This window comes from Sabethes cyaneus, chromosome 3, assembly GCF_943734655.1.
Source record: "Sabethes cyaneus chromosome 3, idSabCyanKW18_F2, whole genome shotgun sequence".
In the NCBI taxonomy this organism is placed as follows: Eukaryota; Metazoa; Arthropoda; class Insecta; order Diptera; family Culicidae; genus Sabethes; species Sabethes cyaneus.
Genome location: NC_071355.1, coordinates 119,464,790 through 119,480,635, shown reverse-complemented (window position 1 = coordinate 119,480,635; position 15,846 = coordinate 119,464,790). Strand labels below are relative to the sequence as shown.

General features: G+C 43.5%; 1 protein-coding gene across 2 annotated transcripts in view; it reads left to right on the top strand.

The window, feature by feature from the left end:
• Window positions 1–783: 783 nt before the first annotated feature.
• The window catches only part of LOC128741961 (phenoloxidase-activating factor 2-like), a 41,267-nt gene continuing 26,204 nt past the window's right edge, over window positions 784–15,846 (top strand). For both annotated transcript variants that reach the window (XM_053838105.1, XM_053838104.1), the window contains exons 1-2: window positions 784–945; window positions 1,026–1,139. In XM_053838105.1, coding sequence (XP_053694080.1) covers window positions 942–945; window positions 1,026–1,139 — 118 coding nt within the window. In that variant the 5' untranslated portion in view covers window positions 784–941. The remainder of the gene's footprint in view (window positions 946–1,025; window positions 1,140–15,846) is intronic.

Here is a 15,846-nt window from a genome sequence, read left to right as displayed (position 1 = left end):
GTAAATGAGCCGGTTTCGGCGCCTGGAATAAATGGAAGTATGAATGGCACAGTCTTACCGTGCCCCTATGCCAAAATACTCAGGTGCCTGCACCTATAGAGGGAGAGGGGAGGAAGATGCAGGCTACTGCATAATAAAGTGGGAAAGTCGGGAAAAGACAGACGATCAAAGATAAATTTATTATTGAAGAAGAGTTAAAAGGCAAATGAGAGAGCGCAAAGTGAAAGAGAGAGAGAGAGAGAGAGAGAGAGGGGGGGGGGGAAAGGTTTTATTTTTTTTACACGTTGAAAAATACCAACGAGGTGCAAAACAGAGCTTTTAATGAAATAACGAAGGTATGGAAAAAGTCACCAACCTTACGTTGAAACTTAGGAATGAAAAAGGGTCATGAACCCGTAGTTCGAACGAAGGCAAGGCGTTCGGCTCGAAAAAAAAGAATTTATAGTAATCGAATTATATATAACTAAGAATTGCTTCTCTATTGATTTCAAGAAACAGCACTGAGAAAAAAGTATGAGTTTTTAACACTCATAAAAATCTGTACCTATCTGTACTTTTTGGCAAAAATCTGTAATCTGTACCGCACAGAATCTGTACCAAAAAATTTGAAAAAATCTGTACTTTTCCAGATAAATCTGTACAGGTGGCAACACTGATTTCGTCATTCAGTGTCAAGCAGCTTGTCAGGTAAGACGTCAGTTTACATTCCGGTCAATGCGCTGCGCAATGGGTGATTTCCTCATATAGATACAAGTCGCACAAGACCAAAGGACGTTTTCTTTTGTACTTACTGACATCATGTAAGAATAATACGTGCGACTCAGAACAGTTCTGAAAACGAAGTATTTATTATTTCGTTTCTCTCTTGGATATACATATAGTTCTACAAGAATTAGTGATCATCTGTATAACGCAACTTTAGACTATAGAAACCAATATACATGGGTATGACATGACATACCACTCCCGTTACAGTCCAATGTCGACAACGTCTTTGATACAACCTTCAACTTTTTCATTTTCAGGTTCAAACATAAAAGGATTTTTTGGAGTCGTATCCATTTTGATGTTACTGTCTTGGTTTGACGCGACCACTCAAAAAATAAGTTTCGCGGATTGGTCCGGTGGAGATATAAACGGTAAGACCCTTCTGTAAGATGATATCATGATATCGTGCAACAATGGAACATTGAGAACTAATTTGTTTATTATAATTTTTCACTTCTCAGCAGTAATGCTGGAAACTCTCATCTACCTCGCGCTAACCATTTTGCCAAACGGTCTCATTCATCAGTTATTAATTTTTTTAAGTGTTTGATTGTTTGCTTCAGTTTGATCAGTTATGGTGATTCAGGAACCTCCGTGCTATGTTCCAGCTACCAAGAACCACTTGCACTTGATTATTTGCAGTTCGGTGCGCAGCTTCAGTTCTACCAATGAGCGCACAAGAGTACAGGAAATTAGTCCAGTAGCAGAGATTACTACTGGAACTATACCATACAGTATCGAATTCCGTAGAGCTTTGAAATCCGTACACCTAATAGAATTTGCTTGTTTATATGTATTAAAAAAGTCTGAATGCAAAATAATAATAACAGGTCCAGACCCATTTTTTATTAGCATTATATCGAAGTCAAAACTTAGGCAGTAGGCTATGAAATACAATTAATATAAATCAAACTAGAAATTTCTGTTGGATTTCTTTGTCCATTTGCCGTGTCGTTAGCAATTTGCCAAGAAAATCATTTTCAATAAAATCAAGTGTACAGCGTACTTGAAGTGATTTTCCTGTTTCAAATCCCGAAAATAGATTTGAAAGATAGATGATTATCGTTGTACAGTTATATTTTATTCATTATAACATTGAAGTAATATTTATTCATCCTATTTAGTACTGTACGGATTTTGAATCATTTTTACTAGTTGAATCTAAATCCGTATACCAGTGCAATATCTTTAGTTATCCAACTTTATTCCATGTTTTGAAAAGAAAATAGAAAGGACTAAAGCTAAACAAATGTTGATATACTGGAATATGGCATTTGCGATGATAGATAGTAGAAAATTGCAGTTCCGGTCACTACGATAAGAATTGGTACTCTCCATATTGAATTGGTACTCTCGAAATAACGGAGTCCCTTCTGCAACTTTTTAGTTTTCCGTATAATTTGCAATAAAAATCAAGAATAAAACTGTTATATACTGTGAGTATATGTCAAGTTAATGTACTCTTAAAATGTAAAAAATAGAGGTGAGGTCTAATCGACACGTATACACGGATTTAGATTCACGGGCTTTAGTTAATTTTAAACATGGTGTGCGGAATTTGAATCAAAGGTGTACGGATTTTGAATCAGACATAAAAAAGTGTACGGATTTCGAATCAAGAGCTGTTCATTTTGTCCTCGATTTTGTATAACTAGGAGTAATTATAACTTCCTGTGATTCCAAATAATGTTAAAATAAGCAACCTACTGTCGAAGGGGGGCTCCGTAGCCGCAAGGTTACTGAGTCTGCTTTGACAAGCGAGCGGTCGTGGGTTCGAATCTTAGTAGAATGAAGCCATTCGATGTCAAGTGACTTTAGCATGGGTTTATTCTCAGGCCCCTCCATTTATCCTTCCTTCGTGCTGAATTCTATATTTACCCTCTGAAGCCTCTTGACAGTGCAAATGTCCCTCTTATAGTTAAGTGTACTGATCAGAGGTACGAATGAGTCCTCGCCAGGGACGGCTATAATATGGGATAGTGCTGGCAGCGAGGAATAAGTGGGTAACGTAGATCAAGCTTTGTAGGAAGGGTAAACCCCAATACACGCAAGCACGCATAAAAACTTAATAAGCATATCGCTCACTCAATAGCGATTATAGCAAAAAGAAATGCAGTGCAGGTCATACAGCAAACACCCGGGCGATATTACAATTTGTATTTGTATTTGTTTTTGAATATAGGCTATGAGCCCGTTATCCTTTCTTAAGACTAATTTACAAACAATTATTGGACAAATTCTACATATAGGAACAAGTTAAATATTAAATAAAAATACAATCACTAAAGCAGTTGTCCTCTGTAGTATAACCTAAGCCTATGTTTAATGGTATTTGCGCTCATGTCAGTGGTTATAATTTGCTGAAGCTCGTTAAAGGCGTTCATGAAACGGGAAGTGGGTTCATGCTGTGAGTAGCAGTACTGGAAGGTAAAAAAATCTTTTTCATCTGTACTTTTGCTTTCAAAAATCTGTACCAAAATCTGTACCACAAAGTTGGTTTGTTACATAGGGAAACCTGGTTTGTTTGCTTTAAAGAATAGAAAAATCGCAAATTACTGATTTCCTTGATGATATTGGTACATAACCTTAAAGAGAGACATGTTTTGTTTTGTTTGCATTCATGTCAAGAGGTGCTCCTCTATTGATTTCAAGTAACAAAACTGAAAGAAAAAAATTAGTTTTTGACACCCAAAAAAATCTGTACTTTATGACAAAAATCTGTAATCTGTACCGTACAGAATCTGTACCAAAAAACCCGATTTAATCCACCTAGTGGTGAAAGAACCTTTGTTATACGGTCTGCATCTACGTTAACGTTGCGTAGTGCGTTTGTTTACATAATTTTTTTGGCAATTGAAAAAGTTTACAAAATTTGAACAAAATAGGAGCACTTATAAATTTTGATAGATCCTTTTTTCATGAAATTGCTGAGAAAGTATAAGTAAGTTGTTACTAATTTGAGTAAATGCAAGTAAAAGTAAGTTGTAAGAGGAAATATTATTATTTAACATATACATTGCGTAGTAAAAGTCTAGTTTAAAGGTTTTGAACTATGCATAATTTACTGTAATGCCATTCTAATTGATCCAATAAAGTTTTCATCAATTTTTATTAACCTTCGGTTACTCACGCTGTTGTATTTTGTACAACACGTGTAGGTTTTAGAATGCCATATTGTTATAAAGTTACAAATTGATGTTTAACTAACGTATATTTTTCAATAAACTTGTTATGAGCAAAATACCATAATTATTCAATGCATTAATACTTTAAACTGTTGGCAAAATAGATCAGCAAAAACTGACATCACAGAAACGAAGCAATCAGTATGTGAAATGTACCGCAATAGGCCCCAGCTGGAACTTTCTCTCGTTTCTCCATATGGAAAAATAGTCTCTGTATGCAACAAAACTATCAGCAAAAGTAAAATGTTTTAAATGTATCCGTCTGTCGATAGTCGAGTAATTTGGGGTCAAAACTAGGATATTTTTATAATCAAAGTTCTACAGTTCCTAAACAAGCAATCATAGAGGTATACTATGTTCAGCAAAGTTGTGTATTTTTACTATTTGTACAACATGAAAAAGTCATACAACAATTACAAAACGAGCTAAAATGGAAAAACTGATTTGACAAATAAATAAGATTTTTCTCTCTTCGCTGAAGAGATAGAAGGTTACTGTCTTCAGCAAAGTTTCTTGTAATAATATACTCTTCAACTTTACAGAACACATCAATGTGTTATATTGAAACTGAAGAAAAATATTTTTTTTATTTCACTTTTAGGGGGATTAATCAAAATTTAAATTCTACCAGACGATAGAGCTTGCAATTTCAAGAAACTCTTCCAAAGGTGCGATAAACCTAAAACCAGGTTTTCCTAGTCAAAACTCTAATGCGCACATTTTTTTGGTTTTGGGCTATTGTCTCCCGCGAGCAACCGTGTTACAAAAGTTGGCGCGAGTGTTCAAGGGTTAATATCTTTTGACCGGCAAAACCAATTCTTCTGAAATTTTGCAGATATATTTGCAGCACTTAAACCTCTAATTTGATGCCAAAAAAATTTAAACTAGATAAATTATCCAAGATGAAATAGTCGAAAATAATTGTAAATTTTAATGTGTTGTATACGATTGCTCATAACTTTTGAATTAAACGTCCAATCAAAAAACAAATCAATAGTGATCTATTAGGCTATATTACCTTTCAAATGAGAATAATAGCGTATAAATCGGTTCAGCCAACTCTGAGAAACAGGCGATCATTTGTACCTAGTCAAAACCGGTTTTTTGAGGCTAACTTTTAAACTGCTTGTCCGTTTTCAATAAAACTTGGTAAAAAGTTTAGTAATAGCAAGAGCTTTCGTTTGGTACTAAGATCGTTCAAATTGGTTGCGTAGGTCCGGAGAAACGCGTATCACGTAGTTTTCACATTTTTGCTTATAACTTTTAAACGAAACGTCAGACAGCAATGCAATTCAATAGTGATATACTAGGCAATAATACCTTTCAAACAAAAGTAAAAGCGGTCAAATCGGTTCAGCCACCTTTGAGAAACAGGCGATAGAAAATGAACTGCACATACACACATACACACATACACACATACACACATACACACACACACACAGACATTGCTCAGTTCGTCGAGCTCTATCGATTGGTATATGTGATTCGGCCCTCCGGGCCTCGGATCAATTTCGTGTTTTTCGACCAATTTCTAAACCTTTGTTATATAGTATAACAAAGGTAAAAATCGGAAAAATCTGTACTTTTCCAGATAAATCTGTACATGTGGCAACACTGTCCATAGAACTGTCGAAAGCAATCAGCCAATGCTTCTGGACCACCAACAACGCACATAATATCCAAATTCATAAATTTTCAAAAAAGCGAAACAATTCATCCATATAGGACCGAAAACCAGACTAACACCACCCTGAACGAAAACGAAAATAACAACGCCAGCAATAACAATACCTCACACCCAGCTCCAGCACCTCCTCAAGACAGTCTATTTGAATACGACCCAATGCGTCCACCTATAGTCCGTCTCACTCAGCAGTCAAAAACGGCGACGGGCACTTTCTGAAAGCTAGACTGCGCGAACCAAAAATAATGAAAATCGTCCGCCTGTACTTGGCATATATGAAAGACCAGCAGCCGTCAGTCTGTATAGGACTAACATCAACCAGCATTCGAATGCTTTTGGCATCCGAAGGACTCCCGACGTCTCTCGAACATCTTAAGCGCATCTTTCTAGAAGTCTACCAGGAATATGGATTTTTACCGCCGGAAGCAGAAGCTAACTTGCAGTCGTACAGACAATTTTTAGAGAGCGAACGAACTCACCGCCTTCAGCAATTGCGCGAAAGTAACAATAAATTTTCGACAAGCGTTGTACCGTGACGTAAATCTTACAACGCGAATTTTCTCTACAATTGACGCACAACACGGAAGAATTTGAATCACCAAACGACGACGCCCAGTCTAATGAAGAAATTTTATCGACGCGCTCTTTGGAGCTAGTAAACGTAAATGTAAGTAGTAATTATTTTCACATAACTTTTCCTATGATTTCGACGTAAAATTTATTTTGAGCGTATTCTTTTGCGAATAGAATAGAAACTGTAAGCGTCAAATAACCAAACGCATTGTGTGTATACATGCAGTTTGACGTGCAATGTTATTAAAACACGTGAGTATTGTATAGCATATGATGAACATTTCAGCTAAAGTCACGCGAGAGCTTAACACAAAATTCGCTTTTCTTTACCCAATGTAATGTTGCCATATCTTCCGTTAGATTTTTTTATTACATGACGAAAACCTTGCTTAGGTTTGCACTAGTTCCAAACGAACCGCTGTCAAAAAAATTGTTTTTTCACTCAGGTTGAATTTTGTTTCGCTCTGAGTTGAACTTTTTAGACGAAGGTTTCGCTCTGGCTATTTTTACAGTTTCAACCCCGCCAAGAGCAACGGCATGAGCACTGACAAATTGCAAACGTTTATTTTTTCGTCATTTTAAAGCACAGAATCTGTGATCACAAATGACAGATATTTTTGAAAATCACAGATTTTCACAGATATGCTACATGTTGAAGAAAAGTTTATCAATTTTATCAGTGGAAGCGAAATGACACAAAAAATCGGGAGGTAAAGTTACTGCACATCAAAAACAAAATCTACGAAGTGTATGGATGATATTGAATAAACCATATTGTTCAAAAACATTAAAATGCTAATTTTTCTTCATGGGAGCATAATTTATGTAACACAGATTTAGTAACAGATTTTTTTCGATAGTTTTACAGATTTTCACAGATTTTTAAACAAGAAACACAGATTTCAAAATGGCAACTCTGCCTGCCGCATGAAATAGATGCACTCTAAAAAATCGAGACGTTCATTTACCGGATGGTAAATGGTTGAAATAATGCGCTCTAGAACTACCACGAAGTTCCACAGCCTCTTATTTAGCAACTCCTATCTCTACCTCCTCGTGGTACCATCCGGGATACGTTCCTTAGTGGAAACCGGACAACCGGCGGAAACTAGGGTCGTATGCGGACAGAGAAGGGGGAACTCATGCGAGAGCTGAGTGTAAACTCTCCGCCTGCAAATGACGGATCTCGGTAGAAGCATGCTCGATAAACCTGAAAATACTGAGAACCTGAGCAGAGGGTCCAAAGCCCAAAGCCCTTAAAGGAGGATGGTTGAATAGCTGTTATCCATGGCTAAAAGTAAAAACGTGAATGGATAAACCCCTAATCCAAGGTGTCATGCGACCTGTGCCGAGGGATGAATGGTGGGGGGGGGGTTCTATAAATACTCAGTCTCAACGGGAGCTGTGGAGTACCAGAGCGCCCTCCACAGTAATCAGCCCTTACCGCATCATGAAGGGCTCTGATGCGGCGGACTCTTTTTTCCCCTCAACTCGTGGGATTCTATAAGAATAATCAAAATAAAAAAACGTAACTTCAGTGAGCGCGGGCGGATTAGATAATCCGTTCGCAAGAGGTGGTATCCAGCAATCTCCGCCGATGGATACGAGTAGAAGCGCCAGCGTAAGCGGAAAGGGAAGCGGCACACCTGTCGCTCCAACTGCATCTACGCCGGACGCAGCGATGAATGGCCCGTCGCTAATAAAAGCAGTGGAAGGAAAGAGAGACATGCTACCAAGAGTGGTAGCGGCGTCTCACCGGCTCTATGCCATTATCGAGTTCGTGGCAGGCCGCAGCACCCTAGCGAAGGACCTGAAACAAAGTCTGCTCATGCTTCGGGGCACCATGCGTGCTGCGACGAAAGAATACAGAGAACTCGAAGCACGAGTAAAAGTGGTAGAGAAGGCATTTGTATCGAGGTGTGTACAAACGGATGCCTGCCTGTCAACGACTGACCACACCGTGGCCCTTGCGACTACGGAGCAGTCTAGTGACAACAAGGTATCCACTAAAAGCGCAAGGCAGTCCCCAGGGGAAGAAACCCTCACGGGCCCGAAGAAGCGCTTGATCGCTGAGGGTCGCAAGCAAACGGAGGAACCCACCGAGGGCAATAAGATGCAGTTAGCGCCCGACAATCAGTGGGAAACAGTGAAAAAGAGGAAGGCCAGGAAGAAGGAGGAGGATCGAACTCCACCGAAAGTGGTCAAAAAAAAGAGGAGCAAGGGCGATGTCCTTATCCTCAAAACAGAGGGGCTGAGTTATGCAGAAGTTTTGAAGGTCATGAGAGGGGACGAGCAGCTGAAGGGTCATGGCGCGGATGTGCGGAGTATCCGCCGCTCCTGCACCGGTGACATGATCCTTGAGCTCAAAAAGGATGCCACTGAGAAGGGTTCTGCCTACAAAGTGCTGGCAGAAAAGGTCCTTGGTGATGGCATACAGATCCGCGCACTAACGCCTGAGATGACTCTCCAGCTTAAAAACCTGGACGAGATCACCGAAGCGGTCGAACTGACACGAGCTCTCAAGGAGCAATGTAACGTGGTGGTGACTACCGAAGCAGTTCGTCTGCGCAAGGGACCGGCGGGAACCCAGGTAGCAACTATAAGACTTCCACTGGTAGACGGAAATACAGCCCTGAAGGCGGCCAAGCTGAAGGTGGGATGGTCCGTATGCCCACTGAGTGTGTTCCAGCAGCCGGAGGCTTGCTTTAGGTGCTTTGAGCGAGGGCACAAGTCCTGGAGCTGTAAGGGGCCTGACAGAAGCCACCCGTGTAGAAAATGTGGCGGTGCGGGCCATATAGCGAAGGACTGTTTTGCACCGTCCAAGTGCCTGATATGTACCGGCCAACGGGACGCTAAGCACATAACAGGAGGCCCAAAGTGCCCGGCAGACGCGCCGGCGACTAAAACACGGGCGTAGTGCAGGTAATACAACTAAACTGAGTCGTCGACGAACATTGCCTTCATCTCGGACCCATACCGCATCCCTGCCGGAAACGGTAACTGGGTCTCGGATAGGTCCGGGATGGCGGCTATATGGACGACAAGCAGGTTCCCGGTTCAAGAGGTTGTGTCAACTGCAGACGAAAGATTTGCGGTTGCCAAAGTGGATGGAGTGTTCTACTGCAGCAGTTATGCTCCGCCGAGTTGGTCGATCGAGCAGTTTACGCGGATGGTAGACCGAGTATCAGTTGTGCTGACTGGTCTAAGGTCTAAGGCTGACCGGTGGTTGTGGCGGGCGACTTTAACGCTTGGACGGTTGAGTGGGGAAGTCGTCGCACGAACCATAGGGGTCGGATTCTGCTTGAGGCTCTGGCAAAGCTCAACGTAGACCTGGCCAACGTCGGCACCACTAGTACCTTCAGTAGGAATGGTGCAGAGTCTATCACCGACGTGACATTCGGCAGTCCTGGTCTGATAGGAGACTGGAGGGTAGACAATGGTTACAATCACAGTGACCATCAGGCGGTCCGCTATGGTGTTGGTCAGATAACGAGGCGGCAGGCGGCGGGTAGGTAAACGGCTAGATAATGCGGAATATAGACCCCATAGTGGTCGTTAGCCTCTTATCCAGCAACTCCGATCCCGACCTCCTCGTGGTACCAGCCGGAATACGAGCAACCTTAGCGGAGATCGGGTAACCAACCCCGGTGGAAACTAAGGTCGTATACTAACCGGGAAGGAGGTATAGTGCGTCTCGGCACTATGAGATGGCAGCCCCATCGCGAGACTCGGTAGTGTTGCCCCAGTACGGCTACACACCTAAACTATACTTAACTAACAACATTCAAGCATATTCGGAGCGGAATATTCGGCATCGACCTAGGCGACGAAATAAGGACGACGAATGGAGACTCGGGACTTGGAACTGCAGATCGCTAAATTTCGCAGGTTGCGAGCGGGTGCTGATTGAACAGCTGGAACCCCGCAAACTCGGCATCGTAGCTCTGCAGGAAATCTGTCGCAAAGGAGAGAAGGTATGGAAGATCCGTGGCGGAAAGGCCCAGTTTTACCAGAGCGGTGGCGCTACCAACGAACTGGGAACGGGCTTTGTAGTGCTGGGCGGAATGCAGGATCGCGTGATAGATTGGAAGGCGATCAACGAGAGAATGTGTGTATTGAGGATAAAGGGCCGTTTCTTCAATTATAGCATCATTAACGTGCACTGCCCGCACGAAGGTACCCAAGTAACACTTGCAACATGTTTTTTAGAAAAATATTCAGAAAACAGTTGCATTTAAATTATAAATAAGTTTCATGGAAAACAAGATGTTATAAAAATGTTTTATTTCTAACGCCGATGTTTTCAGCCAGAATGACAGGTTAAAGTTGCATTTCGGTTGTAAAGCTAAGTTTTTATTGAACATTTACAACTGAGTATTCGCGACTACGAAAGTAAAAGAGATTTCTAAGTCTGTTCGCACTCACACGAAACCCCGTGCCGAATTGTCAAAACTTACGTGAAAACAAAAGCAAAAATACTTCCTTCTCTTTGTTTCTCACACAAAAATCAAACCAATATCAGCAACTTCGTAGTGGCGAATTGCCGGCATTGAACAGCGGCAAAGCACAGATCCATAATTTTGACACATTTTCGCAACATTCCAATATTTTATTGAGCTTAAATGCTCCAGTTTATGAGTATTCTGGGTATTTTTTGAGCGCAATTTAAGTTCTTTCACAAATAAAAATTAACTGTGAATCAGTTGTAAGTTAACGCGAAACAAAATGCATACAGTAAAGCTTTTTATTGGTTTCGAATTTTTCGGTTATCGGTGTGCTCATTTGAACGCAATCTTGTATAAACATGGCCGATGACTGCGCCAAAATATAATGTAATAGATCATTATTTTTGTTTCGTAGAATGATTTTATATATACAAGGGACATATAACATAATTAATATAAAATATCCCGCCGGTTTTCAAAGAGATTAGCATGTTTTGTGAGATTGTCAAAAAATGATATTTATTTCGATTCCACTCAACTTTTGCTTATAAAAGTAAATCTTGAGCGCATCAATTTTTCGGAAGTAGCATGGCAAAGTTCACGATAAATTTAAAATTGCACTTCAGTTTGGGTTATTTGAAGGCTACAATGTTGCTTTGAGTGATTGATGAATTACCGAAATATAACTTTAGCCATTTTATCTTGCGAAAAATGTCTGTCATTATTTGCTTGTAAATGGAAATATAACTTCAGGGAAATATCAGAAAAAAAAATTCCTGTCAACAGCGCGATTAAGCTTTTCAGTTGGTAGTACAAATACCATGCAACGTATAGGCGTCACTTTGAAATATTTCACAAACATGTTACATTTTAGCTCGTTTCTTGCGCTGTTTCAGTGTTAATCCGGTCGTAATTAAGTATGTGGAAACGAAAGGTTAGCAATTCGATTTGTTTTAAATCCGTTGTCAATTCTTATTTAAAACCAAGTGTGTTACTTGGGTAGACCCGACGATGAGAAAGAAGCGTTCTACGCGAGGCTGGAGGCTACGTACGACAGCTGCTCGTCACGGGACATCAAGATCGTCATCGGGGATATGAACGCCCAGGTCGGTAGGGAAGAAATGTATAGACCGGTGGTAGGACCCCATAGCCTGCACACCGACACAAACGATAACGGCCAACGATGTATAAACTTCGCAGCTTCCCGAGGCCTGGTGATCCGAAGTACCTTTTTCCCGCGCAAGGATATCCACAAAGCCACCTGGAGATCACCTGACCAACGTACAATGAACCAAATTGACCACGTTCTCATAGAGGGCCGGTTCTTCTCTAACATCACGAACGTACGCTCCCGTCGGGGTGCGGATATTGATTCTGACCATTACCTAGTAGCAGTACATGTGCGCTCAAAGCTGTCCACCGTATACCGGACACGTCAAAGCCGCCCTCATCGGCTGAACATCAGGCAGCTAGATAACCCACAAGCTGCCGAGAACTACGCGCGAGTACTGAATGAGGCACTGCCTTCTTCCGAGGAGTTAGGTGCTTCAAACCTCGAAGACGGTTGGGGCAGAATACGCTCGGCCATCGGAGAGGCCGCTACCGCACTAGGTATTGAGCCTCGGAGTACACAAAATGATTGGTTTGATGGAGAATGCCAACAAGCGGTGGAGGAGAAAATAAACGCTTGGAAAAATTATCTAAGTATTGCCACTAGAGAGAACCTGGCCAAGTACCGACGAGCTAGGAACCAGTTGACCACGATCCTGAGGAGGAAAAAGCGCCAAAAGGAGGACAGAGATCGTGAAGAATTAGAACAACTATTCCGAGCTAATGACACGCGCAAGTTTTATGAGAAGGTGAACCAAACTCGGAAGGGCTACACACCGAAACCTGACATGTGTAGGGACGAGGGAGGGAATCTAATTACAAACGAGCGCGAGGTGGTCGACAGGTGGAAGCAGTTCTTCGATGAACACCTCAATGGCGAAGTCGCAGAAGGAGGCGGAACGGAAATTAACCTAGGAGCGCCCATGGAAGATAGTGATGTCCTAGCACCTGATCTCCAAGAAGTCAAACGAGAAATCAGGTTGCTGAAGACCAATAAAGCCGCTGGGAAGGACCGCCTACCGGCAGAGCTTAATAAACATGGCGGGGAAACGCTAGCAAAGGCTCTACACTGGGTTATTTCGAGGATTTGGGAGGAGGAAAAGCTACCGGAGGAATGGATGGAAGGAGTGGTTTGTCCCATCTACAAAAAGGGTGATCGGCTAGACTGCTGCAACTATCGTGGTATTACGCTGGTAAACGCTGCCTACAAGGTACTCTCCCAGATCCTGTTACGCCGGCTGTCACTGATAGCACAAGGTTTCGTAGGGAATTATCAGGCGGGTTTCATGGGGGCTCGCGCAACTACGGACCAAATGTTTACTATCCGACAGATCTTGCAGAAATGTCGGGAGTACAACGTGCCCACGCATCACATCTTTATCGATTTCAAAGCAGCATACGATACAGTCGATCGAGACAAGCTATGGCAGATAATGCACGAATACGGTTTTCCGGACAAACTGACGCGACTGATCAGAGCTACATTGGATCGAGTGATGTGTTTCGTACGCATCTCTGGGACACTCTCGAGTCCCTTCGAGACGCGACGAGGGTTGAGACAAGGTGACGGTCTATCCTGCATGCTGTTCAACATCGCTCTTGAGGGGGTGATCCGACGAGCGGGCATTGAAACGAGAGGCACGATTTTTACCAAGAGTAGCCAACTTCTAGGCTTTGCAGATGACTTCGATATCATAGCCAGGAACTTTGCGACGGCGGAGGCAATCTACGCCAGACTGAAAGCGGAGTCTAGGAGAATTGGGCTAAAAATAAATGCGTCGAAGACCAAATACATGAAAGGAAGAGGCTCAAAGGAAACAAATGCGCGCATCCCACGGACGGTAACCGTTGACGGCGACGAACTAGAAGTGGTAGAAGAGTTCGTGTATTTGGGATCGCTGGTGACCGCGGACAATAACACTAGTAAGGAGATCCAGCAGCGCATCCAAGCGGGAAATCGGGCCTACTTTGCCCTTCGTAAAACGCTACGATCAGGAAGCATACGCCGCCGCACGAAGCTAACAATGTACAAAACCATTATTAGACCGGCAGTTCTTTATGGACTTGAAGCCGTGACGCTGCTTACGGAGGATATACGCGCCCTTGCCGTGTTTGAGCGGAAAGTGCTGCGCACGATATTTGGCGGAGTACAAACTGAAAGCGGAGAGTGGCGGAGGCGTATGAATCACGAGCTACAGGCACTGCTTGGGGAGACTCCCATCGTACATCTAGCGAAAGTTAGCAGGCTACAGTGGGCCGGACACGTCGTAAGGATGCCGGACGACAGTGCGACGAAAACGGTCCTCTTCAACAACCCCACCGGCACCAGGAACAGGGAGGCCCAACGTGCACGATGGCTCGACCAGGTCGAAAGCGATTTGCGACTTCTGAGACGACTAGGAAATTGGCGACGAGTGGCCCAAGACCGAGTTGAATGGAGACGAGTGCTTGAAACAGCACGAGCCACCCCGGCTCTATGCTGCTGAAGAAGAAGAAGAAGGCGGCAGGTAGAGCCAACACTCCAACCACCCGTGGATGGAAGACATCATACTTCGATCCCGAAGTATTTGTGGAAGCGATCCGAAGAGAGTGCGGTGATCGCGATATGCCCGATCCGAACGCTGATCATTTGGTGGAGGTGCTATCGCGAGCGTGTGACGCCACCATGCCTAGGAAAAGCCGACGTAGGTATGGTAGGTCACCGGTTTACTGGTGGACAGAAGAAATTGCCGAACTTCGCGGAGCGTGCTTTCGTGCAAGGAGAATTATGCAAAGCGCTCGTTCGGACGAGGGCAGAGCAGAATGTCGAGTAGCACTAGTTGCTGCACGCGTAGCGCTTAAGAGTGGGATAATAGCTAGCAAGCGAGCCTGCTTTGAAAGGTTGTGTGCCAGTGCCAATGCGAACCCGTGGGGTGATGCCTACAGGGTCGTAATGGCAAAGACCAAGGGCGTGATGGCGCCCGCAGAGCGATCGCCAGATATGCTGGAGCGGATCATAGAGGGCCTCTTTCCGCGCCACGAGCCAAGGCCCTGACTTCAGGCCGCTGAGTCGTCCCACGGCCGACGTTCCAGTATCTCAGACCATAGCGTAGGACGGTCGGCCTCCGTGCCGAACATCCAAAGTAACGTGGGCGACGGCGGTTTAGAGGTCGGGGAGGAAGTAATGGTTACGAACGAGGAACTCATTGAGATCGCTAAATCCCTAAAGGCGAGCAAGGCACCGAGACCTGACGGAATCCCGAATATGGCCATTAAAGCGGCTATTCTGGAGGCTCCCGAATTATTCGGGGCAGTAATGAGTAGATGCCTGGAAGCTGGCCACTTCCCAGACAGATGGAAGCGACAGAACCTGGTCCTATTGCCGAAACCTGGAAAACCTCCGGGTGTCCCCTCGTCATATAAGCCGATCTGTCTGCTCGATACTGCCGGCAAGGTGCTGGAAAGGGTTATCCTTAACAGACTCGTACAGTACACTGAGGATACAAACGGTCTGTCAAGGAACCAATTCTGCTTCCGAAAAGGCAAATCTACGGTGGATGCCATCTTGTCTGTCACTAAGACAGCTGAGATGGCGATCCAGCGCAAGAGGACAGGTATTCGCTATTGCGCAGTTGTCACGCTCGACGTGAGAAATGCGTTTAATAGTGCTAGCTCCATAGCCAACTCGCTTCGGAACGTCCAAGTGCCGGTGTCACTGTACAGAATCTTGGAAAATTATTTCCAGAATCGTGTGCCATGCTACAACACGAAGGAGGGTCAGAAGTGCGTTCCAATCACCGCAGGGGTTCCGCAAGGTTCCATACTGGGCCCGGTGTTGTGGAACGTCGTGTATGACGAGGTGTTGAAGCTAAAGTTCCCGGTAGGGGTGGTGATTGTCGGCTTTGCGGATGACATCACCTTGGCAGTCTATGGTGAATCTATCAGAGAGGTAGAGTTGACAACTGCTCACTCTATAAGCATTGTTGAAGATTGGATGCGATCCAGGAAACTGGAGCTAGCGCATCATAAAACGGAGGTTATCGTGGTAAACAACCGCAAGTCGGTACAGCAAGCAAATATCAGCGTCGGGGACTGCACT